This window comes from Heptranchias perlo, chromosome 6 (genome assembly GCF_035084215.1).
Source record: "Heptranchias perlo isolate sHepPer1 chromosome 6, sHepPer1.hap1, whole genome shotgun sequence".
Lineage (NCBI taxonomy): Eukaryota > Metazoa > Chordata > Chondrichthyes > Hexanchiformes > Hexanchidae > Heptranchias > Heptranchias perlo.
The window spans coordinates 100,770,769-100,793,428 of record NC_090330.1 but is presented as its reverse complement, the minus strand read 5'-3'; the positions used below and the strand labels follow the sequence as shown (position 1 = coordinate 100,793,428).

The 22,660-nt window shown below is 42.2% G+C and overlaps 1 protein-coding gene across 1 annotated transcript in view; it reads left to right on the top strand.

Moving 5' to 3' along the window:
- Positions 1–22,660, top strand: part of uchl3 (ubiquitin carboxyl-terminal esterase L3 (ubiquitin thiolesterase)) — a 43,112-nt gene that overhangs the window by 10,650 nt on the left and 9,802 nt on the right. The window contains exons 4-6 of the mRNA XM_067986530.1: positions 10,316–10,472; positions 14,981–15,066; positions 15,363–15,410. Coding sequence (XP_067842631.1) covers positions 10,316–10,472; positions 14,981–15,066; positions 15,363–15,410 — 291 coding nt within the window. The remainder of the gene's footprint in view (positions 1–10,315; positions 10,473–14,980; positions 15,067–15,362; positions 15,411–22,660) is intronic.

Below are 22,660 nucleotides of genomic sequence, written 5' to 3'. Positions count from 1 at the left end.
TTGTTTGTAATACCGACATTTTGCAAAAAAAAAGTGCCAATTGCTGGGGATTCTCAGCTAAAAGGAATGTCCATTTCAAGACTGTATTTTGCTGTGGTCATTCTATTTACCTGTCCTCCACTGAAAAGTGTTAGGCAGGAATGATGAAGTGCTGCATTGCACACCCTGCCTTTCACCTCTTAAGACCTGGATTTGAATCCATCCCAGATTGATGGGATCTTGTCTGCTAGCTGTAAGGAGTCCTGTGTAAAATAAGTCGGGAGAGTCTCAACCTAGTTCCTAACAGGCATAGGCTTATCGCAGAAAACTCCCCCTAACTCTCTCAAAATTTGAAATCTCACCCAAGCCAAAGAATAGCTTTTGTGGAAAAATGCTATCTAGTGGAGTAAGGGATACTCTTCTAACTCTATGGCTGAGGCATGGGCCCAGAATTTCCTGAAAAGTTTCAGTGTAACGATGATGTAAGCGCGGCGTTGCAACGGGTTTTTTTCTGAGGAAATTTGCACGTAACTGATCTACGCTGGTTTTATGCCGAAACATTGGCGCGTGAGTTTCCTCAATCGTTTGCTCTGCTTCCGAGATACGTCCAGCAAACCCTTTGTCACTCATTTACATAGCTCTGTCCCCATGCAAAAGACCAGCTCGTGCAAGTTTCTTGGATTTACGCAAATAATACGCTGGTGTAGATCTACGCCCAAAGATTTAGGTGCAGCACGGCCCGAAGTCACCTGATGGATATCCTGAGATTTCTGGATAGCAATTTTCTTCCAAAATTTGCTTTGATGTTTTCTTACTGAGACTTGCACCTGAAATTTTTTGGAGCCCTGCCACGTTTAGAAGGACTATGCAGATGGAATGGCCTTCCCAATGGAAACACCTCTGTTCTACATAATAATGGAAGAGGAAAAGGAGCAGCAGAGGTAACGGGCTCGTAGAGTGAGGCGCCATGGCAGAAGTACTCGGAGTGAAATCACTAGCTCAGCAACACAGTGGCCGGGAAATTCTTTAGAGCAGCTCCCGTTCTGGCGGCGTTACTTTGCCGGAAATGCAGCCGCCGGCAGAGTGGGAGTAATTCGGAGGAATTTCCCGGACAATATCACTCAAAAGTGAAACTGCATCTGGTGGGGATGTCAACCTCCAAAGGTAATTCTGAATAATTCAGACTTTTAACAATGGCTTTTTAACACTAGTGTTGGATGTTTCCCAAATTTACACCATGGTGAAGGTGTGCAAATTAATCCATGTTACTGGACATAGCAATGGTGCCTTTTCAGGTGCATACAGAAATGAGAGGCTAAACCAGAAATAAGTTCCTCTCCAGTAGGTCTGGAATCTGTCAGGAATCTCGGCTGGACAACTGAGAGTTCAAACTCAGATTGACACTACCTTCCCCTCATTATGCAAGTTTTGGTGGTATTAAATGATGCAGCACAGCTGCTGTGAAGCATCAGAAGTGGGGTTGCCAGCTGTGTTGGGATGTATTTCTGGAGGTTTGATCATGTCATGTGAAGGTTGCCCACTGCAAATGTTACTGCATTTACCTTGGTCTCTGTACTCTAGCATTCCTAAGGTAATTAGGCCACAGTACACAACAATTTTTTTTGAACTAGATTCAGAATTTGGACAGAAAGTTTTTGTGGTGGTGATACTACCAAGCCACTCTTAGTGATGGACATTAAGGTCCCCCACCCAGAGTTCATCTGTGCCCTTGCCACCCTCAGTGCGTCCTCCAAGTGGTGTTCAACATGGAGCATTGATTCATTAGCTGAGGGAACAAAGGAAGCAACATAGGAACAGGAGTAGGCCATTCAGCCCCTTGAACCTGTACTGCCATTCATTTAGATCATGGCTGGTCTGTATCATCATGCCATCTACCCGCCTTGGTTCCGTAATCCTTAAGATCCTTACCTAACAAAAATTTAGCAATCTCGGTTTTGAAATTTTCAATTGACCCCTGGCCTCAACAGCTTTTTGGGAAGCGAGTTCCAGATTTCCACTGCCCTTTGTGTGAAGATGTGCTTTCTGACATCACCACCAGACGGCCTAGCTCTAATTTTAAGGTTATGCCCCCCCCTTCCCTCCCTTAAAAGGGAGGGTGGTAGGTGGTAATCAGCAGGTTTTCTTGCCCATGTTTGACCTGAAGCCATGAGACTTCATGAGGCCTGGAGTCAATGTTAAGGACTCCCAGGGCCACTCCTACCTGACTGTATACCACTCTGCCCCCTCCTCTGGTGGGTATATCCTGCCAGTGGGACAGGACATACCCAGGGGTGGTGATGATGGAGGAGTCTGGGACATTGGCTGATGGATATAATTCTGAGAGTATAAATGTGTCAGGCTGTTGGTTGACTAGTATGTGGGACAGCTGTCCCAACTTTGGCACCCGTCCCCAGATGTTTGAGAGGAGGACTTTGCAGGATAGACTGAACTGGGAGTGACTTTGCTGTGCCCCAGTTACATGCTTCGATTGCAGCTGTGTGGTCTGTCCGTTTTTTTAATTCTTACTCTTTGTAGTGGTTTTATACAGTTAAGTGGCTTGCTAGGCCACTTCAGAGAGCAGTTAAGAGTCAACCACGTTGGGATGGGACTGAAGTCACATATTGACCAGACTGGGAAAGGATGGCAGACTCCCTTCCCTAAAGTACAGTTGTGTGTGATGTTGTCATGTCTAAAATGATACATGGCTCTTTCCAACAGAAAATGGTTTGCCAAGCACTTTTTTTCTTGAAACACAGCGCACTCTGATGCAAACAGTTGATGAGAGGGTATTTTTGCTCAAAGCATTGGGGAGGCAGGCCCGTTCAAGGGACCGCTCAATAGGAGTCAACAGTGGGTGTCTGCAAAATCTGTAATTTCACTGTTTTTATATTTTAAGAACTTGTCCCGTGGCATTTTTATAGTATGAACGTGCAACTGACAGTAGACACACTTTTCCAACTGTTGGCTGTGTTTAGAAATATAAACTGCCCCAACTTACCTTGTTCCAGCAGCAGGATCATAGATCTTGTGAACTGGCAGATTTCCCCACCACACTTCTAAAGATGTCTGATAGGAGAATGGTGCGGTTGGAAATGTAAACAGTGAGACTGATGCTCTCCTGAAACTGGCACAACAATGTGAAAACACCGCAGTACACTCCAGCTGTCTGCTGCTGCCTTTTTCGCTCGTCGCAGTCATTGATGCCGCAGGTGAACCTCGACATAAAGTTGGTCGCCAGGTACTTTATTTTGCATGTAATTTATAGACTTGTATAATTATAGCCATTGTATGTTTTTTTTAAAAAAAAGTTAATTATGATTTTATAAAAAGATATTTGAATGCCTTGAGCACCACTTGTTCTCTCAATCCGTGGTCACTGCCCCTTCTCACTAGCGTCACAATGTTTTTACCTCTCTAGGCTTTGTCTGGACCATTAATGAACCAATTGTCCTGAATGGAGTTCTTTATTGTTGTAACATTTTTTAATAAAACTAGATGGAATTTGAAATACATTTATACTAAGGAGTACCATTAATTATAAATGGGGGGAGAATGCAACTTTAATTAGTTTTGAAACCTATTAAAATATCTGTGCACGAATGAGTTTGCACTCCTGTTTTTTTTTAACACAATGAAATGTAATGTTAAGTCACGGAGTTGATGCAACACTTTGCCTTCAATTGTAGGTTTAAGCCAGAAATTAACCTGTAATTTTTATCTTTCATCTGTTGTATCTTGTTCAGAATGTTTCCTGAACCCTGGGGCTATTTCACATGTTTATGAAGGTGTAGGGAAATTATAGATTGGGAGGTCTCTAATTTGTGTAGTTGAGTGTTTAAGTCTTGTTGGTGCCCTTGAATCTTGTGCTAGATGCCTATCTGTTTTGGGTATGTCTGGTTCTACACTCCTTACATCTACATGAAAAGATGGCACTTTGACACGCCTGGAACTTGTTGTCAACCCAGACTGTTTAAATGCTGTGCGTTTTTGTAATTATATACAGGTTTTAATGTGGCTGGCTTTTTTAACCCCTCCATTTCAGGTAATCTATAGCCCACCTGACTGATAATGCAGGACATGTATACTGCTGATGTGAGCAAACTTCTAGGCAAGTTTGATATCCTTTTTTTTCGAACGCCCACACTCTACCAATTGAACTTCCTACCTCTTAATTGTAGTAATCACAACGAAGTATGTACCATTTATGTTGGTTACCTGTACCCTTTGCTGAACAAAACAGACGCACACAATAGCTTAAATGTTATGGGTCTGTGCTGATATTGTAGCACCTCGCCTGCTGCCAGTGTGTATCAGAAAATTGTAGGCACATTGCCCACGACTTTCCACCCACTGAATTTCCATGGATGGAAAATCATGAGGAGCACGTCTGCAATTTTCCAATACGCACTGGTGGTAGGTGTGGAGTACCTTGTCAGTGCAGACTCAGAAAATTTAAACCAATGTGCAGTCATCTCCAGAGCTCATTACTTACAGATCTACATTACCCGTGGTTTCCCTGGTGAGTACGTGAGACCTCGGTACCAGATGATTCCAGACTTTTATATATGCAAAAAAATTATTTATTTTGGAATTTTTGGACATGATTTGTTATAAGTTTCAGATTCTCTTTTCTTTCTCTCTTGTGCCTCTGCGAAGCACTTTGGGACATTTTTCTGCACCAAAGACACTTCTATGAATGCAAGTTGTTTTGACTTAGATGTACTGGTTTTGTTTCACAATATGGGTAGTTATCATCTTAGTTGAGTTTTAGTCAAAGCCACTGTTAATTCAGAGGCTCTAAACAAAGATGTATTGGCTGTATTTATGCCATTGTGTGTGTAAATGAGGTGCAGAAAAATTTTACTATAACAAAAGGTATGAATTTGGAGGCCTGAAAAGGAATCTTCGCAATACTTTTTACTCCCATTTATTGCAAAAGCCTGCACTTCCTTTGCACTTAGACTTGACCTTGTATGAAATATCTGAAATAGAACTGCCACAGGGCAAACAATAAATTCTTTTACTATTGAGATATGTGCACCTGCAATAATTTGGCCTAAATACCACGTGCTTGATATGGCTCTCAATTAGCAAAATACCACACCACTAAAGTGCTATGTAGCTCAGACTAAAACCATTATTAATTCATTACAACAACAATTTGCATTTATCTAGCTGCTTTAACCTAGTAAAACGTCACAAAGTACTTCACAGGAGCGTTATCAGACAAAATTTGATACCGATCCACATAGAGATATCAGAACAGGTGACCAAAAGCTTGGTCAAAGAGGCAGGTTTTAAGGAGCGATATAAAAGAGGAGAGAGAGAGGCGGAGAGGTTTAGGGAGGGAATTCCAGAACGTATGGCCCAGGCAGCTGAAGGCACGGCCGCCAACAGTGGAGTGATGGAAATCAGAGGTGCGCAAGAGGCCAGAATTGGAGGAACGTGGATATCTTGGAGGGTTTTACGGTCAGAGGAGGTCACAGATAGGGAGGGGCGAGGCCATGGAGGGATTTAAACACACAGATGCTAATTTTAAAATCAAGGCGTTCCCGGACTGGGAGCCAATGTAGGTCAGTGAGCACAGGGGTGGTGAGCTCAATAAGAAATATTATTATACAGAAGTAAGATTAAATTAGCAAATTTAAAACTCTCCTTCTCACACTAGTACACATAATGACAGCGTGCTCATTTCCAAATAGACAGTAGATACTGACGAGATTTGAGACATATCTATATTTAAAACAGATACAGAAACCATTCTGAGGAACGGTTTATTGCTGAAATGTCAACTGACTCGTGTTTTCTCGACAGGTGCCTCCTGATCTGCTGAATGCCTCCAGTGTTTTCTGTTTTTGTTTTCAGATTTCCAGCATCTGCAATATTTTTCATTTTGTTCATATCTATATTTAAACTTTTATGGAACAATTCTGGAACAACCACAACAGACTAAGAGGCAATTAACAACCTGGCGATCCATGTTAACTGTTTCTATCACGTGGGTGGCCTTTTACGTCTTTGAGTATTTATTGAGCAATACAGATAGCGTGGTCAGTAGCGACCATGTGCGTCTGATAAGGAACTACAAAACAAGCCATCTATTGTTCTGTAAAGGATCTATAATTTGATTAGCTAGTGAACAAAGACTACTGGGACAATCCAAAGTTTTCACAGCCAGGCATGAATTCCTGATGTAATTTAACATTGTGTTGGTTTTCGGCTGAGTGGTGTGTTATTCAAACATGTTCAGAAAGACAGTAACAAATTCTTTCAGCTGGCAATTTACAGAAACCGAATTGGATTGTCTATTTTGGAGATAAGTATGTTTGTAGAGTATATTGTAAAAACTGCAGCTGGGTCTCTGGAATGATTCATAATCAACAACTGTTACTTTTTAAAAATGGTACACTGGATGTACTCGAGTATAACCCCTCCCTCACTTTCCCCCCCACCCTACTCCAAGGTTTCAGCCAAAAAGAATTGCACAAGATAAAATGTAGACGTTCTTATGAATTGAAATGGATCGTGGGTCTGAGACATTCACAGGTCATGTCAAACTTGGGATATGCAGTGGGAAAGTGAGGGGGCATAGCTTATTTTTGGGTTACGGTAAACCTCATAAGTAACTAATAAATGAGCAGTATTACTGAATGTGATCCCCAGAGTGCTATTAAAAGTCCTGTGATTGCATGTTCTAAAATGTAATGCAATTTATTCAGTCATCACAAACCATAAGGCACAAGGCAGTTGGGTTATTCGAATCTTGCATATGAATGGATAAATTCAGTTCCTCATGCACTCCTGAATTATAAAATGTCAATACTGTAATGTCGAAGACATTTACGTGTTGATCATTTTTCTCCAATAATGCTGGTCTGGTGTGGCTCTCTGAGTATTCTCAAGTGGATTTATGGGGGGGGGGGGGTGGTGGAGTCGTTCATTTATGGATGTCCCAGCCATTTTCTCGAATGCATAGCTGGAACTCCGTGTCATGAGGGACAGTGTAGTCATTGCAGCTGGTAGAGCACCATGGCGGGGCTAGACCGGCCATATCTGGCACCAACCTGCGAAAGGAGCTGGAGAAATTGGTAGCACTACCATCCTTCCTTGTAGACCAACCAAGCCATGCTAGCATTCTCTCAGTCCGGAGAATGCAGGGAGCAGGGGAGAGAAAACACCTGGTAGTTTTAAAGGAAAATTGGGCCTGAATTTGAACTGGTGATCATGTGCATCCTGTCACCTGGGGCACTGCAGAACTGAGAATTTGACCAATGGGGATTTTGACAGCTTCCACTAAAGAGGGGACATAAGAGGAGTCACAACTTTAAAGGTAAATTTCAGAGTCATGATTATTGCCCTGACGGGATTTACTATGTTAAAAGATAAGGTATTCCACTAAGGCAGATACGGGTTATTTGTTCATGTTCCTCGGTGAACCCTTATCTTTTAGGGTTTCTAAATGTTTAGCATGGGAAAATAAGCATGGTATTCTTCAGTGAGCCAATCTCATTTAATGTCTTTGCATTACCTGCACTTACAAAGGCCCTATTTGTGTACATAATGCTCGTTACGTAATGGTGTCACTACTGACAGACCAGTCAATTGTGTAATATCAAAGCTGGCAAGAGACTGATGATGTCTACTGTGACTTTCATGTGGTATATCTAGACAGCCTGCATTAGGATCTTCTAAGATCGGAACTGGCTGTTCTGTCAGCATCTTTGTCCATGTGATTTTGTGGAAGGAAAGTTCTGACTTGCCTCTTTTCACTTCTAATGAAATAGCTCATTCTGCTATATTCATCCTTAGCCAAATAGGAAATGTGACTGGTGGAAAACTGCTGGATGAGATTACACAAGGTATTGTTTGTTTTGTGTGGTGAGAAGAAAAGCAATAATTTGGACGAGAGTATGTTCGTTATGTGCTGTAATAGCTGCAGCTGGGTTTCTGATTGAAATGACTCCGAACCGCCTGCTGTGACCTTTGTACAGTTGGGTACACGGTCCACATAAGAGCACTTCGTTCCTACGCCACCTCCTCTCCACCCCACCCCCCACCCCCCCTCACCCAACCTTTGACCCACAAGTGATTTGAGCGTCGACAATCTAGACATCATTGGCCAAGTTTACGTGCAATTCCATTGTGGTTTGCAATTCTGGAAGGTTCCATTACCAGCTGAGTTTACCAGCAGGAGACTGTTCCGTTGAAAATCATAGCTCTACCCACTGACAGTGAGGTCTGGACAGGCTGGCATCTGCCTGATCAGGATAGTGGTGAGGGGGGTTTGGTCAGGTACTGTTTGACAGCAGGGTCTGCTTGGAATTGGATCCTGCCTAATGGCGTACCCTGATCAGGTCAAGTTCTGGATGACAATGGAGTCAGGTTGGGCCCTGCATGACAGTGGGTTAGCTGAAAGACTCAGGTCAGTGTACCGGTACAACAGCATCTGCCACATTGACCTGAGGGGTTTTCCTTCCCCACTTCCAGCCCCAAGCAGAAATTTCTAGACTAATTTGAGAGTACTTGTATATTTCAATTACCAACTTGCCTTGTCTGCTGTGCTGGGAAAAACTGTAAAAGCAACCCTTCAAACTGGTGAAAGAACCTGCAGTGGAGACTGCATATAAATATGGAATATTAATTTGCTTTTGCTGCAAAAAGAGTGTGAGGTGGAGGTGGAGATGTAGATGATAGGCCCCAAGCTCTGGAATTCCCTCCTGAAACCCCTCTCCCTCTCCTCCTTTAAGTCACTCCTTAAAACCTCTTTGACCAAGCTTCTGTCCTAATATCACTTTATTTGGCTCAGTGTCAAATTTTGTCTGAAAACCCTCCTGTGAAGTGCCTTGGGACGTTTTACTACATTAAAGGTGCTGTATAAATGCAAGTTGTTGTGTTGCAGGAGCTTTACCGGTAGTTACTCTTTACCTCCAGTTCCTTTTATTTACAGTCCTCAGGGGCTTGGGAAGAAAATCAGGCATAATTTTCCCCAAGCTAGTTGCCCTTGGCAGATGAATGAAACTTTTGTAAGAGGGTACAGGAAGCCCCTCTACATAGCTTGCAAAGGTTCGGAGGGACTTTGAGAGGTGACTGGATACAGGAGCCCAGAGGGAAGTTCTTAGATCCTTACATCAATGAACTAGACTTTGTAATTTGGGATTAGATCTGATAGAATCCACCCAGACTGCTGAACCATCTTGAGAGTCCCTTCACGGGGGGAAGGAGAGAGGGGAAAAGATCTGTGAAAATTGTTGTCCTGTTAACCTTCCAAATAGTAACGCTAGTACATGTAAAAGGACCAGAAGGTTGAGAGTAAATATTCCGCTGGTTCTAATTAGTATACATGTCTGAACATGAACAATGCAAAGATGTCCCTTTTTCGTTTAGCCTTGTGTTTGTGCTTAAGGCAATACCAGGAATTTAATCTTCTGGATATTGACTGCTAATAACATCGTGGGAACTAGTTGGATTAAATTAACTGTGGCCGACTGTGCAAGGGAGCTGAAATAAAGTGTAAGACAGTTAAATGTGGAGGGAAGGAGCACTTGCAAATCTAAGTGACTGTGCGCACCTTCTTTTTTTTTTAAACTCTAAACGTTTTAAAGTGAAATGTTATTCACCAACACTTTGTGCAACCTGTTATAAGGATCTGACATTTTTAGGTCAGTGCAGGTCCTCAGGCTCCCTTAGCTAACGTCAGCTGTGGACTCCGTTGACTGAGCATCAGTGAGAATCAGTATCTTTCTCTTGCTGGATATTGATCCAGAGCAGCCTTTTTAAACCGGAGTTGGAGGCAGGATGGGATATGTGGTTTGAATTTACTCACGATCTACAGCAAAGTCTCCCAACTACAGCAGGGTTATTTCTCCAGCAAAATGCAGTGAGTGGAGGATAGTTACATAATACAAATTACGTGTGTAAAATCAAACTCAGTTACTTTACAGCAGTGCGGCCTCCAGGTGTGATTGACGGGGGGAATTCCCCCATCATCTCCATTCTGGCCGGGACTTGTGGTGTCACTATATGCAACCTTTTTAATCACGATGAGTAGAAACTGGTTACTGGAGGCTGCAATCACTCTCAGGATGTGGATGTGTTCTGACAATCTGAGTGTAATCACAGTGGATCCAAAGCCTTTTAACAGGATCCAAACCCACTGGGGGGAGAAAGGATACTTTTAAGTGCTTAAGACCACTGAAGATCCAAGAAAAAAATATGCTGCGATATTGTTTTTTGTCAGTAAGGAAAGAGGCAAACAGAAATAGACAATATTTTAATTTGATTTGCAAATGATGGAGTATATTTTAACTAAGTAGTTGTTATACCTTTCTTCCTTCAGTATGAAACCTTCAAGCAAGAAGAGGAAGCAAAAATAAAATCTGAGGGGCAAAAAGTCAATCCACAAGTTTATTTCATGAAACAAACCATCAGTAATGCCTGTGGGACCATTGGCCTTATACATGCACTGGCTAACAATCGAGATAAACTGGAATTTGGTGAGTATTTGCAGAAAATTTTAGATAAACCATGGGGTGGGAGGAGGCTCGTGTGGAGCATCAGTGCTAGCATAGACCAGTTGGGGTGAATGGCCTGCTTCTGTGCTGCAAATTCTAGGTATGCATAAAAGCTAAATTGCTTTGGAAGCTTCAACACCAGTTTAAGCCTTGTGTATTGTGTGTGCCTGTGTCTGTTGTACTTTGCTCTTGCACCTTTTTACATTGTTTCTGGTGTCACAAAAAATCAGCCATAAATAGAACTGAACAAATAGGGAACATATCAATCAAACACCAAGAAAGCAGCTAAGAGAAACTACCAATGAGAACCGCATGAAGAACTAATCAAGCATGATAAGTCAACAAAATCTATCAATAAAAAGAGAAAGTGAATCAATAAAAATATATTTTTTAATTCTTTTAGCCGCTGCCTTGGTTTTTCCATTAAGCTGAGGACTTACAACTGAAAATAGGTTCATAACATAATCATAAATTACAAAATTTACAAGAAAATTATTAGACTTGCATTTAATGTTACCACATACATGACAAACTAGGAAAAACTGACAGCTTAGAATATACACCACTGTCATAAACTAAGATGCAGCTATATGTAACATCCCATAATATGTTGTTAACAGGAGTGGTGATTTAGAAAGTGGCTGTGAATGCTGGAGGCATGAGAATTGTCTTTTGTGACTTTTGACATCTGATTCAGTACATTTGCTGGCATTTTGGAGCCTGCTATAATCGACTGTGAATCTCCATTTTATTAAAATTAAGTAAAATGGGCCATCCACATCAACCCCACTATCTATCTTACTTCCAAACCTTGACAATTCCACAAGTGAAATGATGGGCGTTATCAATTAAAGCCAGTCCAGTTAATAGATTCATACCAGGGAACATCCACCTTATCTCAAAAAAAAAGCAGCTGCAACCTGTATTGAAGAAAATAAACCTTCAAATAGAACAATGGCTGGACATGCACCAGAAAGTTCCTTTAGAGGTAAAGTTTCTAGAAGCTGAACATTTGTTTTGAGTAAACCCTAAATAAATGCTCCTGTTTGTTTGAGAACCCCAGTTACAGATTATTCTAAATTCTTCTGCCTCAAGTTTGTGGGCAACAAACAGGAAACAGTAACATCTGATTGGTTCCAGTCCTGCCCATCAACTTGTCTGGTTCTGACCGCCTTCAATCCCACTTTCCAAATGATGTCATTGGTTGATGCTGACAGACCGATTCTTATCCTTGTGTTTAAACCTCTCCTTGCCTTCATCCCTCTCTATCTCTGTAACCTCCTCCAGCCCTATTATCCGATTTTCTCTTATTTATTAACTTCTAGTTGGCAAGTACTATTATTTAAATAGTCAAAAAATGCTTCACTGTCTCTGAACACCTCTCAAACTTCTTTCCAAATTCTTTTAGCAGATTAGTGCATCCCTTCCCCACCCTCTTACAGCAATATAACCTCCGACTCACTGTGAGAAACACTGGAGAGATCTGCTACTAATAATATAAAACACCGGTGAATAAGTAATTTTGTTAATTATTGAATCTAAATATTCTGGACAGTTTAAAAGTTCCGAGATTCAATCCCAGTTCAGTGATAATTTAGCTGATCTCAGCTGGGGCAACATTGGGGGCAAAACAATTGGTCTCGATCTTATTGCCATGATCTTATTGAATGGCGGAGCAGGCGTGAGGAGCCATATGGTCTAGTCCTGCTCCTATTTCTTATGTTCTCTGTGCTCCCTGGACAACGGGGGGGGGAAAACTAGTCAAGGGGTCACCATCCAGTGACTCTGCTGGATATGTGTGCATAAGGACCAAATCAATCTTTGCTGCAATGCCTGCCAACACTCCCTGTCAAGGCTCACATATAGAAAGTGGCTGCTTCCATGAGGTACTGGAAGTCAATTGGTGTCTGGAGTGAAGGCGGAGAGGTCAAGAAACCATTTCTGAAATGTTTACAAAATTCTTGTCCCCAGTTAAATTAGCTTGATGTGCGTAGGACAGTTTGGATCGTGGCCAAGTTTTAAATCATTCCATGTACTAAAGCTGCTAACTTTGTGGGAACAAGTTGGAAGGAGTTAATTCTGACAGTGCAAGAGAACTGAATCATCCAAGGTGGAGCAGATCTTAACTACACCTTAAAGAAATCCTGTGAGATAAAGACTGAATGAATAATGACAAAATTCTGAGAACATCCTAGTAGATCTTATTCCATGTTCGATTGCTGGAATGTGGGGTGGGGACGGAGATCGAGAACTTTATATTTAAAAAAAAAAATTAACCACAGAAGCTTACAGCATGACAGGCGTCCATTCAGTCCATTGTGGTTGTGCCAGCTCTTGGCTGGAGCAGTCCAAAACTAATCCTGCTGCTCTGCTCTCTTTTCATAGCCTTGTATCATCATTTGCTTAAAATGCTTATCCGCTTATCTGCCTCAGTCACTCCCTGTGGTAAAACATTGCATGCTTTAACAACTTTGTGTCGAGCAATTTCTCCCAACCTCTCTCCTCACTCTTAGTGACTGTTTTAAATTGATAACCCCTTATCACTGACTCCCAACTAGAAGAATTAATCTTTCCTTATTCACCCCATCAAAACCCTTAATTTTAAAATCCCTTATTAAATCTCCTCTGTTCCAGTATCTCTCATGTGTCCTCAGTGCTATAGTTCTGACCCCTGGTATCATCCTGGTGAACCTGTGTTGTGTGGCTTTAATGCCCTTACCATAATAGGGCATCCAAAACTGTACACACTACTCGAACTGGCCTGACCATTGCCTTGTACATATTTATTATTACCTTTTTACTCTTGTACTCTACGCCCCTATTTATCAAACCAAAACTTCGACTGGCCTTTTTATGTACCTACCTACACACACTTTCAAGCAATAATGTATTTGAACCTCAAGATCTTTCTGTTCATCCACACCCTTCAGCATCTTTCCACTGCGTGTGTACTCCCAATCCTTGTTTCCTCCCAAAATGTGTTACATATTAAATTACTCAAAGATGGCACTCCTATTGTGTAAATTCTTTTAATTGAGCATTAAACAGAATTAAAAATTGTGAGTAGCTGAGATGATCCATTAAACATTGTACTGGGTGCATTAGACGAGGCACTGAGAGGTCCTACCTTTTTGGTCACAACTGCCATAAATCTTCAGAAATGGTTGGGTGGGCCAGCTGTGAGGAAATACACCTATTATCTATTTTTTTGGGAGAAGAGATTGTTCTTATGAAGAGCACTATGGGATAAGGCCACATTAATTAATGCAGCTTACCGTTTATATATCCAGTAACAAAAAAAGCTGGCCAAATTTATAAAAATCACAAATGAAGTACATTTTCTCTTGCAGCAACACAAGCAATCCAAATCCAAGCTGGACTGATGACTGAATTAAGTCTGAGGATATTTGAGGTGTCAAATTTGGACCTTTGCCAGTGTTTAGATTACTGATAACGCAAATCTAGCATTGGTCTCAACTCTGAACTTGAGACCCAGTTTCTAAGTGTGGTCAATAATTCTTCACTCTATAGTGTTATCTATCTTTCCCACGCCTCATTTGTACCATTGGCACTAAATGGGAAATTCCAACTGATCCTTATAAACTGCCAGTTATTGTTTTTTTTAGCATTTACTGACGATTTACAAGAAGCTTCTTCACATTTTGTATCTAAAATAGGCCATATGAAATAAACCAAATGTTATGAAGATTAAATATTTTAATTCACCTTTAACTCTCTCTCTTGAATGTAGTTTGGTAAATTACAGACCACAGGCTGGATTGTACACTGTTTAATTTCAACGTAATTGGTACTCAAACCAAGGTTTAGAAAGTAAAGCTGCATTGTCATATCCATTTTGCTGTTTGAAGTGCTTGAATGATCAAAACAGCCAGTAGTTCTTTTGGTTTCTTACTATGGTCTGTCCCATTGTAATTTTGTTTTTACTCCTGTGATTTTCTCCCCTTTCCTTTCTCATTGTATGTGGAGGTGCATTTCCATGGGGGTTCACAGTCCCCCAGAACCTGACCCAAGTGGACAAGTGTTGATAGTGTCAGCAGAGTGTTTAGTTGGAGTAGCTGTTGCAACTGAGCCTAATCCTTGCTAGAGAAGGGCACGTCCAGCAGAGGTTGCCGTGATCAGGAGTGGAAATCCTGCCCATTTCTTTATTTCTTTTGTTTGGGGAGGGTAATCCCAAATGTTATCCCCATCTGAGATTAGCAAACTCCTAGTAGGCCAGTGCTTGAACTTTCATGGCCTGTGTGTCTTACAAGTATCGGTGTGTTGTGCTTTTATCCACAGAGATGTCTTAAAGGTGGGGGTGGGCTCGTTGATGCCAATTATTTATGCACTATTTTTCTTATCTTAATACTTTCTAATGAAGAAAGAATTTTCAAGATGGTGTTGGTGTCTCCATGCAAAACATGCTCACATTCATTTGTACAGTAACATACATTAATGTAATTAATTTCTTTATGCTTTATTTTTAACAGAAACTGATTCAGTTATGAAAAAGTTTTTGGACGATTCAATCACTTTAACTCCTGAAGAAAAAGCAAAATATCTAGAAAAAGATGAGGTGACTTTTTTTAAATATTATAAACAAGTGTATTTCTTTTAAGACATTGCTTTGCAGCATGTGATTTTTTTTTAATGCTTATTTTTATGAAGTAATTTTGAATTTTTTTTAAGATCCATGAAATAAATGTCGATACTAACAAACTAGCTACAGGCTCTTACTACAAATAATATGAACAAATATACTGGTTCGCCAATAAATTTGAAATTGAGGTTAAAATTCCATTTTCTTGTGTGTGTGTTTGGGAGAAGGGAGAAGGGACAAAAAGTGCTTATTAGTGCCTGTGTTCTTTTCAGAGTATTCGTGTTACACATGAATTCAGTGCACAGGAAGGACAAACTGAGGTATGTTTATTTATTTCACCTTTGATCTAAGTGGTACATCACGGTCGCCTCCCAAATCCGTGCCCACCTTTCCCGCAACTCCCAGTTTGAATCCCTCCAATCAGGTTTCCGCCCCTGCCACAGTACTGAAACGGCCCTTATCAAACTCACAACTGACATCCTATGTGACTGTGACCATGGTAAACCATCCCTCCTCATCCTTCTCGACCTGTCCACAGCCTTTGACATGGTTGACTACACCATCCTCCTCCGACCCCTCTCTGTTGTCCAGCTGGGTGGGACTGTGCTTACCTGATTCCATTCTTATTTATCCAGTAGCAGCCAGAGAATCACCTGCAATGGCTTCTCTTCCCACTCCCGCACCGTTACCTCTGGAGTCCCCCAAGGATCTATCCTTTTCCCCCTCCTATTTCTCATCTACATGCTGCCCCTCGGTGACATCATCCAAAAACACGTTAGATTCCACATGTACGCTGACGACAGCCAGCTCTACCTCACCACCACCTCCCTCGACCCCTCCATTGTCTCTCATTTGTCACACTGCCTGTCCAATGAGCAAAAATTTCCCCCAACTAAATATTGGGAAGACTGAAACCATTGTCTTTGGTCCCTGCCGCAAAGTCCATTACCAAGCCATTGACTCCATCCCTCTCCCTGGCCACTGACTCCATCCCTCTCCCTGGCCACTGTCTGAGGCTGAACCAGACTACTTGCTAGGGTGACGCCAGGATCAGGCCTGATCGCAATCTTATCCTTATCTAATGTCCATGCAGGCACCCTCCCACAAGGGTCACTATCTAGCTATCAGGAGCAAGAATACTGTTTTTTGTTCCACCCTCTTTAACCCTGGGTCTCTGAAGCCAACTGTAGTGTTTTTAATACCACACCAGCTGAAATTCAATAACTCGGCAGACAGAGACTGTGTATCGATCCCAAGACCTCCCTAGTCTGTATTAGACAGTTACTGACTTGACAGACTTGCTGTGCCATTAGAAGGTCCCTACTTCTTGCTATTATAACTGACAGAAATACTCTAGGGATTTATCTCCATGCCTGATTGAAAAATTTTAGTTAAAGATTTCTTCATACACATCATACCAGAAATGGGATCATTATTCCAACATCCCTTAAATCTGAACTCAGGAGAGCACTGCTATTGCAATCAGTGTGAATCTGCTTTCAACAAAAGCTGCTCTTGTGATCGCTAAATCAATTTGGTGGTGCATTATGAGCAATTTTGTGGATTTGGCCCAATAGTAACCAATTTCACAAGGTGGAGATGAATGAAGGCCATTTGTCCCATCCTATTTCATCCATCCTGAAAGAACCTCAGTTCCCTCCACCCCCATCTTCCAGCATCCAGGTGTTTCTTAAAATGATTTCAGGGTGTTTTCCTCTACTACCATACCCAGAGGTCCAGACCACTCTTAGTATGAAGAACTAACCCTACATCAGTCCTAAATTTTCCTTTGGCTAGTTTGAACCTATGTGCCCTTGTCCTACTTGTCATGGTTTAATTTGAAATGGTGTTCCAAAGTTACATTTTCAATATAATTTCCTATCTTGAATACTACTTCTCAGTCCCTCTCTTTCAAGGCTGAAAAACCTAAATTTCTTCAGTCTTTTGTCATTTTTTTTTATTATATCCCAGTCCTCTGATGCTAGGGACTAATATTATGGCTCTTCTCCGTACTGCACCCAGAGTCTTGAGCCTTGTGACTTGATGACCAGAACCAGACACAGTATTCAATGTACAGTCTGACCAGAGCACTGTACAGTTCAAGTATAACTTCCTCCGATTTGCGCTCAATTTTAGATGTAGTGGTTCAGCCTTCTATTTGGTTCGATTGCTGTTCTGCAGCAATTGGAAGTATTGAGCACCGAGTCTGTTCATACTCCGAGATCTCTCAGCTCCGCACTTAGCTATTTCTGCGCCTTAACGGAGTACTTAAGTTGCCCACTTTTCTTTGTATGTGTAATACTTTGCACATGTGCACAATTAATTTCATTTGTCACTTTCCTGCCAACCACTTAACATCCTTGGTTTCTTATACCTGTGCTGTTGATTTTTTTTTTTGTCCTGCTTTGCTTTCAACCCTCTCCCTGCATCGTTATTTGCCTTGTGTGTTGCAGCATGTGAGAGGTTTGATCTTTCTTTGCATGCCAGGAGTAACAGCAATCCTACAGCAATCTTGCTGCCTGGGAGCATGGTGCAGAGAGTTAGAAAGAAAATGACCTGAAGTAGAACCATCAGGAAGGAAATGGTAGGTCAGTGACGAAATTGTGGAGTAGCTGTTTTTTATTCTTCTATTAAACAGACATATAGAACATCATTATATTACCAAAGGTAGTCTGTAACACAAACTACTCCATATTTGTAATCTTGACTTTTCCATCAATGGCTCCAATAGTGTATGCAGTGTGTAATTGAGCCATAAAGACCAGAAAGTTCCAGGTTTGATTTTTCTGGCCTATACTAAGTTTAGTTGTTCACTCAGGTTGTCTGGGGCACTATAGTTGGCCTTAATGTCCCTTGAGCCAGGAAGGAGGCAATGAGCCAAGGTCCCTCTGCTGGAAAATGTAGATATTTGGAGAGGACACAATCGGGTTCAGATTTGATGTCCCCACAGTCAAATAGGCTGGCAACACTCACTATCTAGGTTCATGGTGAAGTACTGGAGGGTTGGCAACCAGTGTGGAACTGCATCCATCATATGTGGAGAGGATGAGAAAAATGATTGGGAAAGGACCCTTATACACCATACCTTTTTGGCATTGTGAAAAATGGGGCGAAAGCAGAGGCAAAAATTTACAAAAACCTTTGTGGTTCTTGCATATAATCTGGACTTGCATTGAAAACATACCTGGCTTCCCGATCAGGAAATTTATTTTAAAAATTTCGACACTGAACCATAGAAGGAGATATTGGGGACAAAATGTGGTTAGAGGTGGATTTTAAGGATGATTTTAAAAGGGAAGAGGTAGATGGAGTAGTTTAGAGAGAATTCCAGAGCATTGGGCCTAGGCAGCTGAAGTCATGGCCGCCAATGGCAGGGTGAAGGGAGGGAGGGAGGGAGGGTGGGGTGTGCGCAAAAAGTCTGAGTCAGAGGAATAGAGAATTTGGTGGAGGGGATTGTACTGCTGTAGGAGGTTAGAGATGGGGAGGCGTGGAGACCAGAGAGAAATTTAAGCATAAGGATGAGAATTTTAAATTTGAGGTGTTGGGGGACGGTAAGCCAATGTAGGTCAGCGAGGACAGGACTAATGGGTCAGTGGGACTTGATGTGGGATGGAATACACGCAGCAGACTTTTGGATAAGCTGAAGTTTGCGGAGGGTGGAGAATGGGGATACTGGCTAAGAGAGCATTGGCGTAGTCGAGTCTAGAGATGACAAAGGAGTGGATGAGGGTTTCAGCAGCAGATGGGCTGAGATGGGAGCAGAGGCATGCAGTTAGGTAATCTTTGTGACGCAGAGGGTCTAGGTGTGTCTGTCTGCAAATGCTAGTGAGGTTACCCAAAGAAACCATTTAAGTGTTGAAAGAATGTTGTGGTCTAGCCCAGGTCCCAGGCATGAAGACAGTGATCTAACTCACTAGGCATCCCAGGACCCACTGAAAAGCCTCCTTTCAATACTTAAATTAGGAGGCGCTTTCCTTCAATTCTTTGCCCTTCTAGATGCAAATACAATAAAACAAACAAAAATATTAGAATGCACAAGGAAAGTTATCTGTGGGTTTTCAAATGAAGAGTTAAGAGCACTGCCCTGGTGATTCATTGAATGCACCACTGGTGTCGTACTCAGCAAATTTGACCTGTCTAAGCTGAATTGCCCAGGGCAGCAGTGGGAGCATTACAATGGGACTCGGCACTCCTGGGCTGGAATTTCCTCAGAACTTACACGTAAAGGGGGTTTCTGCCGGAGTTGCAGCAGAACGGGAGCAGCTCTGAGGAAATTCCCGCCCCTGGCTTAGGGAACGGAAGAATCAGGATTCCTGCTTCTGACTGCTATCTAGGGGCTCATGTACCGGAAAAATCAGTGTGTGAACATCTTATGAGAAGAGGAACGGTTCTGCAGTGGTGCGCTTCCCCCAAGGTTGAATAGCCCATGGGTTGGTAGAGGCACAAGTGGATTTTAAACAATTGTTCTTAAAGCGTTGTATAGTGCTACACTTTTTAAAGTGATCTGTATCCTCACAATAAGAGGTTAAACCAGTGAGTACTCCTTCTCTCCCCTTCCCCACCCAGATATGTTTTAGATAGTCTGTTTACCTCCTTGAAAGCTTAATTTTTTGGGCCTTGTTGATGAGCAGTATTCAAATCCAAAAGTTTCTAAGTGACTGAGCCGAAGAATTCCCTTCTTGAGTAAGCCTAGCCTGTCTATATCTTTATCTGCCTTTAACTATGGATAGAGGCATGCAAGCAGCTTTCATCTGTTGGCTAATGCAGTGACATTGCCAGTCATGGATTTTGGGCTGAATGTGCATTTCTTTCTCTGATTACATCGAAAGGTTAAGCAATGTTTCGGATTACAAGTTATTGCTTTAAACCAACTGATTTGCCCATAAAGCCCTCCAAGCAAAAAGGTGTATTTGCAATAATTGCATAATCTTTGCCAAATCTGAAATGTTGCTTAATATGTTTTCGCTATTAACTGTTTGACATGTTGCTTTTGAAAAGTGAATAAGTATGTTTGAAAAAGACAGTCTGCATTGAGAAGATACAGAGACTGTGGCCTCAATATTCTCCCCAAGATGGGTGGGAGGAGGTCGGGGGGGTGGGGCTAAACGCTAAAAGAACGCAAAGCGTAACTCCAAGCCGACACATGCGCGCGCCTGCCGCCATTTTTACAGTGCCATGCAAGTGTCGCAGCTTGGAGAGGCATATTTAAATCAGGCTCCCGCAGTGCAATTAAGATTCTGATTTAAATTTAACTGCTGCCGGTTGGGTTTCCCAGGGCTCGGGAAACCCGGCAGTGAAATGGAGGCGAGAGCTGCCAGCTCCAGAAGGAAAGTGCTTTTTATAGCACTCCTTGTGGGCCAGGAAAAGCAGGAGTGCTCCCCCCACCCCGGTTCCTCAAGGAAGCCTTTGGCCTCCCTTCTGCCGATCGCGGCCTCTCTTCCCCCTCCCCCCCCCCCCCCCCCCCCTGCTACGGTCGCCAACTGCTCCCCTCCAGATTTTGGGGACCATCTAGGCTGCGGTCTCCTGCCACTGGTTTTCCCGTCCAGCCAGCCTATCAATCTGGAGGGCTGCCGGGCGGGAACAGGAAGAAAAATGATATCCTGTCGGTAAATTCGGCAGGACCTCCATGTCACCTGCCTTGCCGAGTTTCCCCCGCACCCTCCCCACCTCCCAATAAATATCAGGGCCTATATTCCGAAAACGATACTGCAAATTGCGTGACTTTTTCCGTAAGAATAACATTTCTAAGCAAATCTGAAAAATGGTATGCTTGCGTTGCAAAAGCTGCTGCTTTTTTAACAAAAAACTCCCTCCTAAGCTGTTTTTGTTTGAAGTCCAATCGCACAGAATTACATACAGTTTTACAGCACAGAAACAGGCCATTCGGCCCAACATGTCTGTGCCGGTGTTTAGGCTCCACACAAGCCTCCTCCCACCTTACTTCATCTCACCCTATCAGCATATCCTTCTATTCCTTTCTCCCTCACGTACTTATCTAGCTTCCCCTTAAATGCATCAATGCTAACTGCCTCAACCACTCCAGGTGGTAGCAAGTTCCACATTCTCACTGCTCTGGAGTCTTTTTAAACATTTAATCCACCATTTTCTTGCTGCAACAGTTTGGGGCTTTATTACAGCTGTTGTAGGTGGTGCTCTTTGACTAGCCTGCGAGGTGAGCGTGATTGTAAGCCAGGAGCGGCCTGCTCTCTGAACGAGCACTGTATTACAGCACTTTTATTTGGCATTTCGAAGAATCGTCAAAACTTGTCAGTTGGAGCTGGTCGTGCTGGGATTGGCATTCCTGATAAGTGCTTGTTCACTAGGGTGTGAAACCTGTGTTGGATTGGAGCATTTTGCTTATACAATCAGAGACTGCTTTGATTCGAGCCAAGTTTTCTCTCACTGCTTCTCCCGCAGAGGGGTGGGGGAAATCTCAGGTGATTCAACCCAGGCTGCTCTCGGGCACCTCCCATGTGACTGGATTTAGAGTCGCATCAGCAGAGACCTGGCTGCGATATGTGCATTCCCCCATTTTCTAGATTTGCAAATGCTGCTTGTATAATGCGGGAACATTCTAAAAAGGGGTGAAGCTGAACGAGTAGTCTTCCCAAATCCAGACAGACTGAAGTCGTCTGGTACAAATTCATATAGGAACTTAAAATTGATATTTAAGTTTAAAATTTTTCCTGAATTAAATATTTCAATTTGAACAGAATTTTTAAAAATTTTCTGAAGATTTAATGAAGTGTCGCACCACAATCTGCACCTTTTTACAACCTGTCTTGTTAACTCTGCCTAAAGGTTCCAATGAAATAGTGGGTCAACTTTAAAAAGAAATAAAGAAGCAAACTGCATCGATTCATCTGAAAGCATACTTTATGTGGGTGTTGGCAAAAATACGGTTGGAGTGTTCAGTGGAATTGTGTTAAATGCAATGGATGAGATGGCATGAAAATCGGTCTGTGGCTTCACTTGAAAGCAACAGAAATAGTTTTAGTGCTGAGTAAGAAGTGCACTACAATTCACTCTTTGCTGTTGGACATGGTGAAATAGAATGTGGAAAAGTTATCGAAATATCCTCTTGGTTATTGTTGTTCAGCAGTTTTGTTTAATGTGGCCCAAAAGACACATTCCATTCATCTGACCGTTGCTGATTCTCAGATAAAGCACGCAGAGCAGATTTCAATTACGGTTCGTTCCATCAGGAGCTGAAACTAACCATGGTTTAAATCGACACTGTGAGCTTAATATGAGAAGAAGTGGTCAGATGGCTCAGTTGTAGCGTTTTAAACATCTCTGACCAGAAAAGGAAGCTCCCTTGCTGGTGAATTTAGACCAATCGGGGAGCAGCCGTTTTGCACCAATAGACCTCCTATTCCCAAATCCCAGTTTTGAATTTATATCGAGAAAAGCTGTGGCCCAACACCAATCTCCTGAGAGGGACCACTCTCACTGGCCACCAATCCAAAAAGATTTGTTTTATCCCAACTCTGCCTCATACCTCTCCACAAGTTCCTATCTATGCCGCAGGATATCCTCCAATTCTATATCTCGATTTTAAGTAATAATC